The sequence below is a fragment of the Mustela nivalis genome (assembly GCF_964662115.1).
Source record: "Mustela nivalis genome assembly, chromosome: 5".
NCBI lineage: Eukaryota > Metazoa > Chordata > Mammalia > Carnivora > Mustelidae > Mustela > Mustela nivalis.
Window position 1 is genome coordinate 148,267,478 of NC_139024.1, and position 15,648 is coordinate 148,283,125.

General features: G+C 42.5%; 2 protein-coding genes across 11 annotated transcripts in view; one reads left to right on the forward strand and one right to left on the reverse strand.

The window, feature by feature from the left end:
* The window catches only part of NUP153 (nucleoporin 153), an 87,875-nt gene extending 72,800 nt beyond the window's left edge, over positions 1–15,075 (reverse strand). The window contains exons 1-4 of one of the 3 annotated variants that reach the window (XM_082731803.1): positions 15,040–15,075; positions 9,268–9,340; positions 1,859–1,915; positions 1,020–1,064 (exon numbers count right to left, since the gene is read on the reverse strand). In XM_082731803.1, coding sequence (XP_082587929.1) covers positions 1,020–1,064; positions 1,859–1,915 — 102 coding nt within the window. In that variant the 5' untranslated portion in view covers positions 9,268–9,340; positions 15,040–15,075. Of the gene's footprint in view, positions 1–105; positions 793–1,019; positions 1,065–1,858; positions 1,916–9,267; positions 9,341–15,039 lie in introns of those variants that run through there. The other 2 variants (XM_082731799.1, XM_082731800.1) reach the window with 2 other exon arrangements.
* On the forward strand, positions 392–10,067 carry LOC309865463 (uncharacterized protein; the record flags this gene model as incomplete). Of its 8 annotated transcripts, XM_082731852.1 has the most annotated exons (4): positions 392–1,044; positions 1,312–1,438; positions 6,555–6,758; positions 9,292–10,067. In XM_082731852.1, the coding sequence occupies one exon, from the start codon at positions 392–394 to the stop codon at positions 800–802; it is 411 nt and encodes a 136-aa protein (XP_082587978.1). In that variant the 3' UTR covers positions 803–1,044; positions 1,312–1,438; positions 6,555–6,758; positions 9,292–10,067. The 8 variants fall into 8 exon arrangements, with proteins under 8 accessions (XP_082587978.1, XP_082587977.1, XP_082587976.1 ...); XM_082731851.1 differs by having other exon boundaries at positions 392–1,438; positions 6,555–6,814; XM_082731850.1 differs by having other exon boundaries at positions 392–1,438.
* Positions 15,076–15,648: the final 573 nt, after the last annotated feature.

Sequence of the window (15,648 nt, forward strand, 5' to 3'; positions counted from 1 at the left end):
AGGCCCCACCGTCCGCTCCACGTGGGGCGCCAGGGCCCCTCGCCGCCTGTTCCCTCCCGCTGAGTTCCCGACCCGCTGAGACGCCACCGCGTCGGGGTCCCATACCTGGTGCTGCTGTCGCCCCTGCTGGTAAGGCTTAATTGGCCCCTGGTGGCAACGCCGCGTCCGGATCTTGCCGCCACCGCCCCCTCCTATTCCTCCGGCTCCCGAGGCCATGGCGGAGCCTCCGCGGCTTCCCGCTTCGGGGCGGGTAAGGGGGCGGGAGAGGCAGAGGTGGAGGCCTTAGAGCCCCCCCCGCCCGGCCCCGGCCCAAAAGTCCGCCTTCGCTGCCCACACACGGGAGCACGGCCACACCAGGAGGCGCGAGGTTTCGAGCAGGAGTGAAGAGAAAATGCGCGCTGGCACCAGGGACGGCGGTGGCGGCGACAGAGGCCGAGGAGCTGGCTCCGGTCCGGCAGCCTCCCGCGGACCCCCGCCTCTGTGTATGTCACGGTCTCTATGGAGATCCCCCGCAGAGGACAGAGCGAGCCGCTCCAGGCGCTGCTTAGGCCTAACCCGACCGCCGGCTGATGGGGATTCTTCCGTCGCCCTAGCCGTAGCTGCCGCAGTTGAAGCCGCCGGCGCCGCCCGCCTACCCCTCCCCTCTGCGCACAGCGCCCGCCCCGCCGTCGTCGTCGTCCCTGCAGTCGCCGCCGCTATTGCGCCTATTGCCGCTGCTAAGGCCGCCGCCGCGGTCGCGAGCCAGAACGCCGTCACTCGTCAGCGCCCGACGCGCTTGCATCATCATACTGCGACCGAGTGATAGGCCAAGAGGAAGGGAGGGCCGGTCGAGCCCGCGCTCTCGGCGCGCGGCACGCTGGGAAGAGTAGTTCAGCGGAAGAAGGCGAGTTCTCGGAAAGGAGGACGCGGAAGGAGATCCACGCGCCCGCGCAGAGGCACAAAGCCAGGGGCTCCATTCTTTCCGCGGCGCTTAGCGGTAAACTTAGACTGTGAAAGAGGCGTTCAACGTAAACACTAACCTCCGTTCGCTCTGCTTCGCCATCGGTTGGTAAAACGGATAGATACTGAAATCAAAAACAGAAGCTAATATAGAACCGTTTGGGGTTTTTTTTTTTAATGGTTAAAAAACAACGTCCGAGATCGTGAAGCCCAAAGCGGAATTAGAAAATGCATCCAGTTTCATTAACGTCCCGCTAACATGTAAGGGCTTTGCTGTCCCAACACGAGGGGATGGGATTCTGGTTCCACCCTTCTCTAGCTTGACCTTGGACAAGTCAAAACTTTCTGAGCCTTGGCTTCTTCCTCTCTCAGATGGGAACCATAAAATCCGGGGGACAGAGCTGTTGTGCTCATTTCGGTAGAGTACTTAGTGCATTTCTTGTCTACCAGGACAGGGACTAAGTGGCTACAATTATTACGCAGTCAGCTCCCATCAGAGGTAAGTGGTAGGTTGCCAGTCATTCAAGTGTAAATATATTTGCTCCGAATAGAAAACATTATATTTAGGAAAGTAAGTAAGCTGGGATCAAACACTGAACCCACAAAGTACAGAGGTTGTAGGCATTGACCCGTTAGAAAGGGCCTGGTGGTCTCATGGTCCTGCCTTTCCATTCAACGGACCGGAGAGGGGTTCAGAGAATTCAGGTGGCGCCTTCACGCCAGGCAGTCAAAGCCACGGCTACAACCCAGTTTTTCTTTTAACAGTAGAAACAAGTGCCCAAATGAGTCGCGGGGGGAAGCCTGTTGGAAAAAAAAAACAAAAAACAAACACTACACATGGGCTAGTGTTCCATTTGAGACAATTGATTTTAAAGCTTAATGGTATCTTTGCACTCAGACTTAATTTCAGATCACTTACTAGCTGTGTGGCCTTGGGGAAGTTACTGATCCTCTTTCTAAGCTTCAGCTTCCTCATCTGCAAATAGAATGAATATTTACCTCAACAGAGTGTTGGTTCCAACCAAAGCATGAATAAATGTATAGCTCATAAGAACTGCTCAGAGGGGAAGCATGTAATATCCAGCTATCAGATACAAATGGACCCTTAAGACATTCATACTGTCTCTGCCACCAAACTGCACCATTCAAAGCAAACCAAACGTACAGTACCTGGGATTTTGTAATGCTTTTCAGCACCTAAGGAAACATGCTGTATCAAGCATTGGTTTACAGAGCAAAGGGCTTTCCGTGGTGCCTCTGACAATAACCACCAAGATTATAAGGAGTTGCCAATTATGACAGACAAAATTAATCTACTTCCTCCTCTGTTTTCCTGGTCTTCTACCCCCATGCCTAGGCTCTACCAGCAATGCCCCACTAGACCGCTCAGGTGTACGTACTTTCCCTCATCCTTTTTAAATACAACTGTTTCTCTTTCACAGCTCTTAGCTAGGTTTTTGACAAGCAGAGCAAAGTAGTTCCTAATAAGCTAACACATGGGGAAGATCTGTACCTGAATCTTTCACTGGGCTGCATATATGGAAGCTGGAACTGTAGCCCTATCTCATTTTCCCTTTTCACCCTACCAGATTCAGAATTTCCGGCACAGGAGAATGAACTGGCTGGGACTCAAAAAGTCATCCCTTTCTTGGTGATTTATTATTTGATGTGTATGGAGGACAACCTTCATATCCAGGCTTTGAAATGAACATGTTAAAAAAAAAAAAAAAACTATTTGAAATGAACATGTAAAAAAGAGCTAAGCCAACCAAACTGTTAAGAACTGGGGCACCTGGGTGGCTCAGCCAGTTAAGCATGTGCATTTGGCTCAGGTCATGATCCCAGGGTCCTGGGATGGAGCCCCATGTCAGGCTCCCTGCCTGCGTCTGCATCCCTGAGTCTTCGTCTCCCTCTGCCACTCGCTCGTGCTATTGCTCTCTCGCTCTCAAATAAATAAAATCTTTTTTTTAAAAAAAAGTGGTAGGAATTGAGGAAGTATGAAAAAATCCACATCCTCCTTTAGCCTTGATCTCAATTATTTACCCCTTTTTACAGCTATTTCTTTGACGTGAAACAGTATTTGCGAGAAGAATAATACATTTGTCCCAAATTCATGTTACTGAGTTATTGGAAATGTTACCAGGCTTAACAGCAGAGAAGAAATAAAAGGCAAGAAGAAATTCGCATTCAAAACTTCCTACAGCCTAATTTTACCCTGAAATAGTATCAGCCTTACTGTGGGATGAAATTACTTCTTGTGCATAGTTTGGGATTCAAAAATAACATTGTTTCTATGCTGAAATTCAGTTTGGAGTTACAAATCACCAAACCTAGAGTTCCTCATACATTTTTGGTACAGGACTCGTTCTTCAGTTAGGAATTACTAGTAATAGAATGAATTTTAACCAAGTTATTCTGATTATAAAATTTAAAGAATCTGCCTACATTCAAACACAATGAACATTTCTCTAACAGATACCATATATAAATTAGAAAAAAAAGTATCAAATGACATGGAGCGATAATAGGGATTCTTAAAATCATCCCCGCCGTATTAGGAATTAACAGGTTCTTGAGGAAGGGAATAATTATTATTTAGTGCTTATAATTAGCCAATTCCTATAGATGATTAATTTAATCCCTTAAAAACTAGTAAGATTCTGTAGTTCACAGAATTGGAGGATATCCCTTAGAAATTTAGTGTTATGAACTAGCTATCTTTTTTATTCATTCTTTTCCTTATTATTAATTTCTCTTCCCATCAATCTTTAGACCTCTAAGAAGTTATCTTAAGTTTTGGGTTGTTTCATTGAGTGTATTTTAATAGAAACTCATTTCTCCCTTACTCCATGAAGACAGGATTTTTCCCCCTCACTTCCATATCCTGAACACACAGAAAAGCGTTACATAGCAATCACTTTGTATATACTACAGCTAATCACTACCAATTTTGGCTGTTTCTATTTTATTATAATAAGTAATACACTCATGAATATAGCTAAACTGCTTTATATAAGCTTTCTGAGTCTGCGCATTTGTTTTCTATATTGTGTAACAAGTTATTTCTCAAATTCATTTATTTATTCGATGATGAAGCATTCCGGAGTACCATGAACAAATCCCTATGATAATATACTAGAGAGACTCTTGTGTAATCCTAACAATCCTTAGAGAAACTATTATCATTTTACAAATAAGGAAACTGGGTATTAAGGGGATTAAAAAATCTTTTAAAAATATTTTTAGGGGCGCCTGGGTGGCTCAGTGGGTTAAAGGCTCTGCCTTTGGCTCAGGTCATGATCCCAGGGTCCTGGGATGGAGCCCCACATCGGGCTCTATGCTCAGCAGGGAGCCTGCTTCCTCCTCTCTCTCTGCCTGCCTCTCTGCCTCCTTGTGATCTCTGTCAAATAAATTAATTAAAAATCTTTAAAAAAAATTTTTTTAAATAATGGCAGAGCCAATATTTGAGTGATTTCTCCTCCTCCTAACTGCAAAGCCCATCCTGTTGCCCTCACTTTGTCATTTTTTTAGCCAATTTAGAAACCCATCTACCATTTAAAACATTTTTCTTTGAAAAGATGATTTTCCACTTTAATGGAGACTAGCATACCTTAGAAACCTCTCCCTTTCTCTTGCTCTCTCTCTCTCTCTGTCCAATGGCCTCTACACCAACTAAAATGTTTAGATATTTGTTCTGTCTTACCGCGTAGGGAGAATGGATGTTTGCCAACTTTAAGGTATGATAGCACTGGAAAGACCAGACTCAAATATCTGGCTTAGGATCACATGGGAATGCACTGATCCTCACCATGGCATGGGGACATGAGGATATGGAGTAGGATGGAAGCATATTATATCAGCTGGGCCATTTGGGTGGAAGGGATGTCATATATCAGGCTTCCAAATTCAGAGAGAAGCCACATAAACAAGATCAACAGAATTCAAAATATATTATAAAAACAAAAGATTACTGTGAAGGATGAGTAGAAAAACTAAAAGTTATTTATATTCAGACCAAATAGCAGAACCTCAGAAAAAACACAGGAATTCCTTCCCAATAACCAAGTTTCCAACAAAGATTAGCCCAACTAAACTTTTCTTAAAACTGGACCCAGTTTTATCAGCCAGAATGGTTGGTTATATTATGGGAGAGATGGCAATTTATGAAAAGCCTGTTCCGACCAGGGCCCCTGCCCCACCCCTAAAAAAACTTACCCCCCCCCCATATGATATGGTAACTGTCTGCCCATTACAAGAACACACAGGGAGGCTGCTGACCCTGCTCTAAGAGATAAGAAATACCCACTCATTTCAAATGAAATACAATTTAGTCTAAGCCCAATCTGGATTGAAAACAGTCTTTGTATATTCTTCAAAAGGTAGTCAATTCTGGCCAAGGGAGTATTTAGAGATGACAATTATAGGAAGTTAGAAAACTATGTGTTTATTTTATCTTAACATAAAATGAAGTATCCACTGTGATGTCTATTGAAACAAATTATTATTTTTTGAGAATTTTGGATAGATCTCCACACACATTTTCATGTGCTAATTATTATCAAGCATTTCATTGTGTAGGAAAATAAGGTGAAATTCATTTCTTTTGTTTAATTCATTATACACTTCAGTCTTAACTGGAGAAAATCCAACGTGGGGCTGAGATTCTAGAAAGTTAACTGGGTTTTTTTTGTTTGTTTGTTTATATTTAAGGAAGAAGGGCAGTAACATTGGGAGACTATTTCAAGATGCATCTCATTATTGCTCTCATTAACTTACTGTGTTCTCTCTCTTTGGGGAATAAAGTTATACTTAAGACTAAATGAACCAAAAAAAAAAAAAAGACTAAATGAACCAACTAATATCAAATTTTGATTAACTACATATATCACTTAATTCTAACATCTCATATAAAATTTTTTCCTCTTCCTACTTATGTCAATGTAGTCTAGCCTTTGGCATATATGTGTTTACATAGATCCTTTTACAGTTTAAGGCATGTTTTAAACTTAGCAATTCTAAATAGAAGTTCAGTTCTATTGGATGGAATAAGAACCAAATTCAGGAAGACTAGTTCCATCCTAACAAGACAGTTAATGAATCAACTAGGATTAAACATTTTTGTCTAATATTCAAATATACACTCGTATTAAGTATAAACAATTGAGACCAGGGCTAAAGGAAGATGTGGATAGCTATAAGCCATTTATAAACATAATCTAAATATTAAAAAACATTTATTGAGGACATACTATATGGTAGTTTCTAGTATATGTCAGTATGCCAAATAACAAAACAACCTCTGTTCATAGAGGGCATTACACTTGACTATTTTCCTGAGTTCTCTTAAAGTTTAGTGCATTATGATCTATTAACCACTAGAACTTCACACTAATAACTCACCCCCAAAATTCTACATTCTAAATTCTAAACACGTGCTACTAAATTCATTTACTGAATATAAATCTACTGGCTTAGTTTCATTTTTAAAATATAATTAACCAGTTACATTAAAAAAACTAAACTCATCATTAAGGTTGCAAGCTGTGTACAACTATAATGTCTGCAAAACTCAATTTGCTTGGACTAAACTTTTTCATTTTTTGTCTTTTTTAAAGCATTTGTAGAGAATTCTTGGATTTATCAGATCCTGATTCATGATGATGTTTCTTTTCAAGAGCATTCTGTGAATTGACATGTTAACAGCTCTAATGTGCACATCATCTCACCACCACCACAAGAAAGGCATAACCTACCGGGTTGAAATGTGTCTTTGGGCCCCTTGCTACTCATGGACTAGCAGCACTAGCCCCTGGAAGCTGGTAAAGGACTTCCGCCCACCCCAGGCCTACTCAGTCAGAATCTGCATTTTAACAAGGTACCAGGTGACTTGTACGTACATCCCATTTGAGAATTAACTATGCACTGGAATTTATAAAGCACATCTGAAATGTTAAGTGTCTGAAACTAAACCTTAGTTAGGAAATATACTTGTGCATAGATATTTAAAGAACATTTTGCTAATTCCCAAATATCCTTATCTGTACAAGTTTTCTTTCTAGAGTTAACTCATGAGAAACAAGGAATGTGGATGTAGAATAAATCCACTCATAATCCAAGAAGCTAGGAGCCAAGAAAGAAATGCCAGACTACTTCCCTTAGAGTTGCTGACTTTCCTCTTCCCAAAGCACTCACAATATCACTGTTAAGGTAGAAAAGCAAGCAGGAATAAACCCTAAGAGCAAAGATTCACAGTACTGCATTGGCATCCAGTATCTAAAATGCAGGCAAAGAAGTCAGGCAACTTGGAGTCAAATGTATAGCTTTCACCTTTCCTAAACTGTAACAGAAATAACAGCTTTCCATTTGACCAATCACAAAAACAATTCAGTAGATTACCTACTTCTAATAGCTCGAGCCCTTATGTAAGTGCTATGAAATCAATACAATATTCAGATGCAGGAATTTCTCCAAAAATTACTTCTGGAAAAAAATTAATCATAATGGATCCTTTAGTCTAAAGATTTTCTGCAGCTGGTCATCAAAAATTCTCTCCTCCTCCCCCACACCTAGAGTTATTTCGTCCTACAATAAGGAAGGCATAAAACACGAAATACAAGAAATAAATCATTTTTAAAAGACTCACATACACCTTCCGTCCTGGAAGCCAAACATGAACACATTTGCTCCTTTGAACATTTATGGATCAAGGCATCAAGGCAATGAGCTATCCAAGGTTTCTTTAAGGAGCAGGCTTAGGAATTCCCCTTCGTCCTTAGTCTACAACAACCAACAATTTTAAGAGTTGATGAACCAGCAGCTTATAGAGCATATAGATCTTTCCCCCCCTTATTTAATATTTGGTACGTTTCACCTTACTCCACAGCAAAACAGAATTACACATTTTTTTTCTTTTTATTTTCATTGGCTTCTTTTTCCAAAGGAATCTAGATGCCACCTGAAATGATGTTCTAGATTTAATGCATCCTTATTCTCCAGTATCCTGGGTAGCCAAGTTGATCTAACAGACAGAATGCTTGGTTAACAAGATGAATTGGAAGCTGGTATGTGTAACCCATGGCCTCTGTCCTCAACGTATCTCACCTTGTCTGGATCCATTACAGAGACAATAGAATATCGTGGGCTACCAAACATACAGTCCTTCAAATCCAAAAGCCAAAAAAGAACTTTTCAAATATTCTCCAGTGCAAATGCAAGTGACGTTCACCATGCTACTACATTCAATACTAAGTAGGCAGTATTATCATACAAACAAAAACCAACCCCGCAGACATGGAGCAAAGTCTGCTTAAACACGCCACCCCCGGGGAAGGAAAACCACCTCGCACCGGAAGGTTTAAGTTCAGCACGTATACCGTGCACAGAATTAAAACATCAAAGCAGAACCTAGGTCTCCACACGGCCCGGAACCAAGCAACAAACAGCTTCTGCCAGCCACAATTAAATCCAAGCCCTAACTTAGATGCTTTAAATTAGTAACAGTTAAACCAGCTCTCTTTCACTTGTTTGCTCATAAAATCTTGCCCCCGCTGTGAGTCAGCGGTGACTCATAAGCACTTCCTACAAGAAGCACCTGTTTTTAGGCCCATCCCTTGCAACCGAAGTGCTGAGATCTTAGCTTAATGCTTGCTAACAAGCATCTCTCTGCAACCAGACCGGGCCAGGGAGAGCTGCAGGGACTGCCAACAGGTAAGGTTTGCAGCTGGGTGGTAAGGAGACGAATCTATAAAGGGGCACTGGGAGTTGATGAGATCGGGAAGGAAAAGCCGTTTTTCTGTTTTTACTCTTGGCCATTATGAGTACGCCTCTCCCTTAATTCCTCATCCCACGGGCTGACCCTTCTGGACCTAGGCATCCTTGGGGACCAGCATCTTCCTTCTCTTAAGGACTGGGTTGGGTTTACAAACAAAAGGGAGCAGACTTCTCCCCTTCCTTTGTTCCATCACTAACTTTAGAACTGGATCCTTTGAAAAGTATTAAAAACGGAGATGGAAAAAGGAAATTCAATAGTTCTTAGAAGCTCTCTGTCCTCTTTTCAAGCGAAGGAAAAGAAACGCCCCGTGGCCGTTGCCATGTCGTCTGAACAAGACAGGTCAGATCGTTTGGATTTTTCAGCAACCTTTACTAAACACTTCTATCCACGTGAGCAATAAGAAAAAGGGGAGCTGTTTAATGAGTGTGTAAGAGAGAAGGGGGCGCTGAGAGGAGGAAGGGGAGAGAAAGTGCTCAATTCTGACAAATAGTCACAACTAGCCATTTCGGAGAACTCGGTTGAAATTTCCGCCGGGTCCACAGCTGACCTGGACTCACCTTTGGTGTGTTCACTCTCCATAGGTCAGTCTTCTCAGTCCAGATTGGCTCCTCGTTGACTGAACTTAAAAAGCTGTGAAAATAAACGAAGGGAAGATGACGGATACCTTGCAGGAATCGTGGTGCAGAAGGGACGAGTATCACTTACTAATGCCCTAAATAATGAATGACGGATGAATAATACATTCGAAAGAAAAGACCCTCCTTAGGGCCACTTCACGGTATCCTAACCTCTCCTATCCGGGCACAAATTGGAGAAGTGTTTTACTGATTGGATGAGGGCATACTCATAGGTTTTGCATTTTGTTATTCCTCTCAACAACTTTTATGTTATGGAATTTTTTTTTTCTGTGTGTTTCAAAAATACTTTAAAATGGTTTTTTTTTAAATACTCTTATATGGCTAAACCACCTTTAATCTCCCTCTTTCCTTTTACATAAAACTCACCACAGACCGTGGACTAATTAAGGTGTTGGAGGGAAACAGAAAAAAATCGCATTTCCACAATTTCCACAATCTGATGCAAATGGTGTCTCCCCTGAGGGGTTATACCAAAACAGGAAGTGTGAACCAAAGGGACAAAGATATATACCCTAAACTTCGGGATGCTCTTCGACACATATTTATTTTATCCTGGGGCACACATTCGGCAGGTAGGAACGTGGTGATGATTTATGTCCAGCCATTAGGGATGACGGCTGTACTGTTACTTATTTTTAAGTATTTTGAATATGTACTGATGCGGATAAATTTCCTTTGGAAAATGTACACTACCTAAATCGTTTTAAGTTTATGTTCTACATTGTTTTATGTTTTGTTGTACTTTTATTTTTTTAATTTTATTCTTTTTTCAGTGTTCCAAGATTTCCTTGTTTATGCACCACACCCAGGGCTCCATGCAATCCGTGCCCTCCTTAATACCCACCACCAGGCTCCCCCAACCCCCCACTCCCCTCCCCTCCAAAACCCTCAGTTTGTTTCTCGGAGTCCACTCTCTCATGGTTTGTCTCCCCCTCCGATTTTAAACACCTTGCCAGGCAGATGAAAATTGAACATTGACCAGCCTTGTCCCCCAACCCTGGCTCAGTGGAAAATGATCAGGACATTCAACCAGGGGACTGGAATACAACTTGAGGGTGTCATTGCTTTCTTTAGATGTAAATAAATTCTAAAAAGTTTAAATGAAGGTACTGTAGGGGCACCTGGCTGGCTCAGTTAAAGCATGTATGTGACTCTTGATCTTAGGCATGTGAGTTCAAGCCCCACATTGGGTGTAGAGATTACTTAAAGTCTTAAAAAAAAAATGTATACTCTAGGGACGTCTGGGTGGTTCCTTCAGTTAAGCGTCTGCCTCTGGCTCAGGTCATGATCCCAGGGTCCTGGGATCAAGTCGTGTATTGGGCTCCTGACATGGCGGGAAGACTGCTTCTCCCTCTGCCTGCCACTCCGCCGTTAGTGCACACACTCTCTGTCAAAATAGATGGGTAAGGGTGCCTTGGTGGCTCAATGGGTTAAAGCCTCTGCCTTCAGCTCAGGTCATGATCGCAGGGTCCTGAGATAGAGCCCCACATCAGGCTCTCTGCTTGGCAGGGAGCCTGCTTCCCCCTCTCTCTCTCTGCCTGCTGCTCTGCCTACCTGTGATCTCTCTCAAATAAATAAATAAAATTTTTAAAAAATATTTTAAAAATTTAAAAAAATAAAAGAATAGATGAGTAAAATCTCTAAAAAAATAAACAAAATTAAAATTTTTAAATAGGGGCGCCTGGGTGGCTCAGTGGGTTAAAGCCTCTGCCTTCAGCTCAGGTCATGATCCCAGGGTCCTGGGATCGAGCCCTGCATCGGGCTCTCTGCTCCATGAGGAGCCTGTTTCCTCCTCTCTCTCTGCCTGCCCCTCTGCCTCCTTGGGATCTCTGTCAAATAAATACATATTTTTAATTTAAAATTAAATGATTTTAATTAAATTATTATTAATTAAATTAGTTAAATAATTAAATTATTTAAAATTTAAAAATGAATGGCTCAGTGGGTTAAGCCTCTGCCTTCAGCTCAGGTCATGATCTCAGGGTCCTGAGATCGAGCCCTACATTGGGCTCTCTGCTTGGCAGGGAGTCTGCTTCCCCCTCTCTCTCTCTGCGTGCTGCTCTGCCTACTTGTGATCTCTCTCTTGGTCAAATAAATAAATAAAATTTTTAAAAAACTATTTTAAAATTTTAAATAAAAAAATAGATGGGTAAAATCTCCAAAAAAATAAATAAAATTAAAAATTTAAAAATAGGGGCGCCTGGGAGGCTCAGTGGGTTAAAGCCTTCGGCTCAGGTCATGATCCTAGGGTCCTGGGATCGAGCCCAGCATCGGGCTCTCTGCTCAGCAGGGAACCTGCTTCCTCCTCTCTCTCTGCCTGCCTCTCTGCCTACTTGTGATGTCTGTCAAATAAATAAATAAAATATTTTTAAATTTTAAAATAAAATTATTTTAATTAAATTATTATTAATTAAATAGTTAATTAAATAATTAGTTATTTAATTAAAATTTTAAAATGAGTGGCTCAGTGGGTTAAGCCTCTGCCTTCAGCTCAAGTCATGATCTCAGAGTCCTGAGATCGAGCCCTACATCGGGCTCTCTGCTTGGCAGGGAGCCTGCTTCCCCCTCTCTCTGCCTGCTGCTCTGCCTACTTGTGATCTCTCTCTCTCTCTGTCAAATGAATAAATAAAATCTTAAAAAAAAATTTTAAAATGTATACTTTAGACAGAGATACATAGACTGAAGTTTGCTATAGGACCAACAGTGTCCCCAAGTAACTGCAGTATCAAAGTGGGGCCTTCTGGAAGCAAGGAAGACAGCAAGGAAGAGGATTTCAAGTCTCCTACACTCGTATTTATAACTCAGTGCATGAAATGATAGCGCTCTGGAGTACCCACAGCCCTCGCAGGCCGCATTACCATTCATTCTCATAAGTCTTCTAGGGGAGTAGTCTGAAAGAGAAAGGTGAAGTGATTCCGTCAAAGTCATGCACCAGGGACAAGATCTGAACACAGGTCCTACTGATTTCCAAACCTGTGCCTTTTTCATTAAGCCAAGAGGCGTTCTAGAACTTCCCACAGGCAGGGCAAATGGAAGGAGTGGGGCGCGAGATGTTTCCGGAAGCTACTGAGCCCACTGACATCCTGTCTCTTCTCACAAAGCTATGTCCAGCTGCTTCTCAGCAAGGCCTTGGCAAGATTTCCGTAGTAGCCTGGGATTCTGCTAACCAGATCGGGGTACTTGGGCCGATGTCTTAGTGGGCCCCAGACTCCAGTCAGTGAATTCCCTTCTTTGCAGCGTTGCTGGAGAACATATAAGATACCCAGTTCAATTTGGATTTCAGATAAACAATGAATGATTTTTTAATACAAGTATGTCCCCAATGCTGCAAATATTGCATGGGACAACTAATTTGCTAAATCTGGTCACCCTATTTCTTTGCCCTATTTTGAGATGTCTTAAATTAGAACCAGAGATAGTACGTGTATCCTGGAGTGACTTACAACTCTACACAAGATCTTCAGCCTGGAATGAAGATACCCTGGCCGTTGGCTGCATCTCAGAACCTCAGCTGCGAGCACGTCACACCTCCCCCCTCCAGTACACACGCCTACTCCAAGGTGTTAAATGGTTTATCATGGGATACTCCCATAATTCCCTTGATGAGTAACATCTAGGGCAGCCGACTTGAATCTTGTGTCCACACCTCAGGGATACAAAAAAATGTAAATTTATACTTAATTCAACAGAATTTGTTTCAAAATCACATTCTTCAGAGAGAGCAAAAACAAACCCAGTCAAGTCAGGTCTTACCATGCCCCCCATCCTTTCCCCAGAGCTGTTTCTAGGGCTCCATGATGCTGTGGGGAGTGGTGGGGGCAACTATTTCTTGTTGTTGTCCACCCACGCAAATTCTGGCCCCTTTGATTCATGTGCTTTCTTCCCTGTTCTCCTCAGGTGCAGCGTCTGTATCATCCTAAGGCTTCAGACACTTTCTGCAGCCCTCGAAGGCCTCGCCTGCCTTGGTACCCAGTGTAGCCCTTCCTCTCTGTGTCCTTCTACACCGCTGGACTTCTGACTTTGGAGAGTGAAACGCGATACACTTTGCCATTGAATCTTATGGACTGGCTCCCGCTTTGCTGTCTCCCCAGGGCCCCTCCCCCTAGGGGATGCAAAGGCACCTGTGTCCTCTGGTCTCTGTGCCCCATATCCTCTTTGCCTAGATAGTCTTTCTCAATTTTTTTCTAGGGAAGGTTCCACCCTCCTCAACAGCCCCATCTTCCAGCTCTCCAACCTTTCTCCTGTGCGTCTAATCCCCTTAAGGATTTTAGGTTTTTGGAAGATTCTGGAAGGTTGCTTCCTTTTCACCCCGGCTTATTTTTCCCCCGAGGCAGTGAACACAAGAGATTAGGTGCTTGAAGAGGAGAGAGGGTAGGAGAACATAGATTAATTAATTTAATTAATTTAAAACATCCCTGGGACTTTTTTTTTTTTTCCTCCAAAGCCAGGCTAACAAATTGGATCCTGATTTGTTCAGGTGTAAGCTTTGCCTTGCCACAGTAGTCCACAAATTCTGACCATCAGCGTCAGATGGGAAACATGTAAAACAAGGATTGTCAAGGCCCTACCCCAGACCTACAGAATCTCTGGGGTGGAACTAGGAACACGTATTTGAACAAACTCTTGTCACTTTTCTTACATACTCAATCGCGCTGGTTCTCTGACCGCTTCTTTCCTACACCTTCTGCCTTCTTTCTTTTTCGTCCTTACCCCTAGAATGCGATAGCTCGTTAAAGATTCCCTGCACAGAACCAAAATCTAGTGCAGGGTTCTGGATCTATCTTTCAAAGGGGAAGTCACTTGGGGGCCAAGAGGATGCTCATGTGTCCTGTCATCTCTCCTCGAGCCTTTATCTTACTTTTCTCTGACATTGGTGTCAAGTCCAGGTTCCAAGAAAACCTGAGTCTAACACTCCAAATGGGCCGGTGCCAAAAGTGTATCTCCATCCTGTGTCAAATGCAAAGTTGTTTCCTGAGACCTCAATGCTGCTTGGCTCTTATAAAGATCATCTAGTTTTTCATAGCTTGGGGATACTTCCAGAAGAATTACCCAAGTGATTAAGATAATAGTCCCAGGGGCGCCTGGGTGGCTCAGTGGGTTAAAGTCTCTGCCTTCGGCTCGGGTCATGGTCCCAGGGTCCTGGGATCGAGCCCCGCATCGGGCTGTCCGCTCCGCGGGGAGCCTGCTTCCTCCTCTCTCTCTCTCTGCCTGCCTCTCTGCCTACTTGTGATCTCTGTCTGTCAAATAAATAAATCAAAAATCAAAAAAAAAAAAAAAAGATAATAGTCCCAAAGCAGATATATTATGAAGTAAGTTTTTTTTTTTTTTTTTTTTTATTAAGTCCTCTCTATCCCCAGCGTGGAGCTCAAACTCACAGCCCCGTGACCGAGAGTCACACGCTCTACGGACTGAGCCCATGAAGTAGGATTTTTAAAATTGCTTGCATTGATTTGTTTAAACACCTTAATTTCTTTGAGAGAACAGTTCACTTTTTCTTTCTTTCTTTTTTTTTTTTTTTTAGAAAAAAAAGTGACTATGGCTAGGTAGGTAGGAGATAGGAGACATTAGTCTGGCAATATCATTGGCCTATTTTACTCCAAAATGAGGTTAGGAGTGCTGAGCTAAATTGGCTTTCTTAAAGGATTATGTCCTAGGGAGTGATAACAGACACACCAGCAGAAAATCACTCACAAGTGATGGCAGGAAAGACCCTCTGGGATGGTTGGATGATAATTTATAAAAGTCAGCTAGGCTTACTGACTTGTCTCAACAAAAAGTCATGTGTGTTATTATGACATCAGAATACTACTCCACATCAAATAACAGAGCATAGGACCTGAAGAATGAGGGAGGGGAGAGTATCCTGGACAGAAGGCAGAGAAGGGAGTGTAGCCTAAGCTACTCCCGATAATTTTTTTTTTTTTTTTTGGGTCAAGAAAGTAAACTTACACTTACTACCTCACTCCAGATTTCCATCCTGGAGAAATACACTTTTCGTTTTAAAGATGGTTAAGCAGGGACATCTGGGTGGTTCAAAGTTGGTTGAGTGTCTGCCTTTGGCTTGGGTCACGATCCCGGGGTCCTGGGATCGAGTCCCACATCAGGGGGAGCCGGCTTCTCCCTCTCCCTCTGCTGCTCCTCCTGCTTGTAAGCTCTCTTTCTCCCTGACAAATAAATAAATAAAATTTTTTTTAAAAGATAGTTAAGCAGAAGTATCTCTTCTAAGTTGATCGATCAGGAAATATTGTAACATGTCAAGGGCCCATAGAGCACTCGCCCAGCTACTGTAAATGAAGGGAC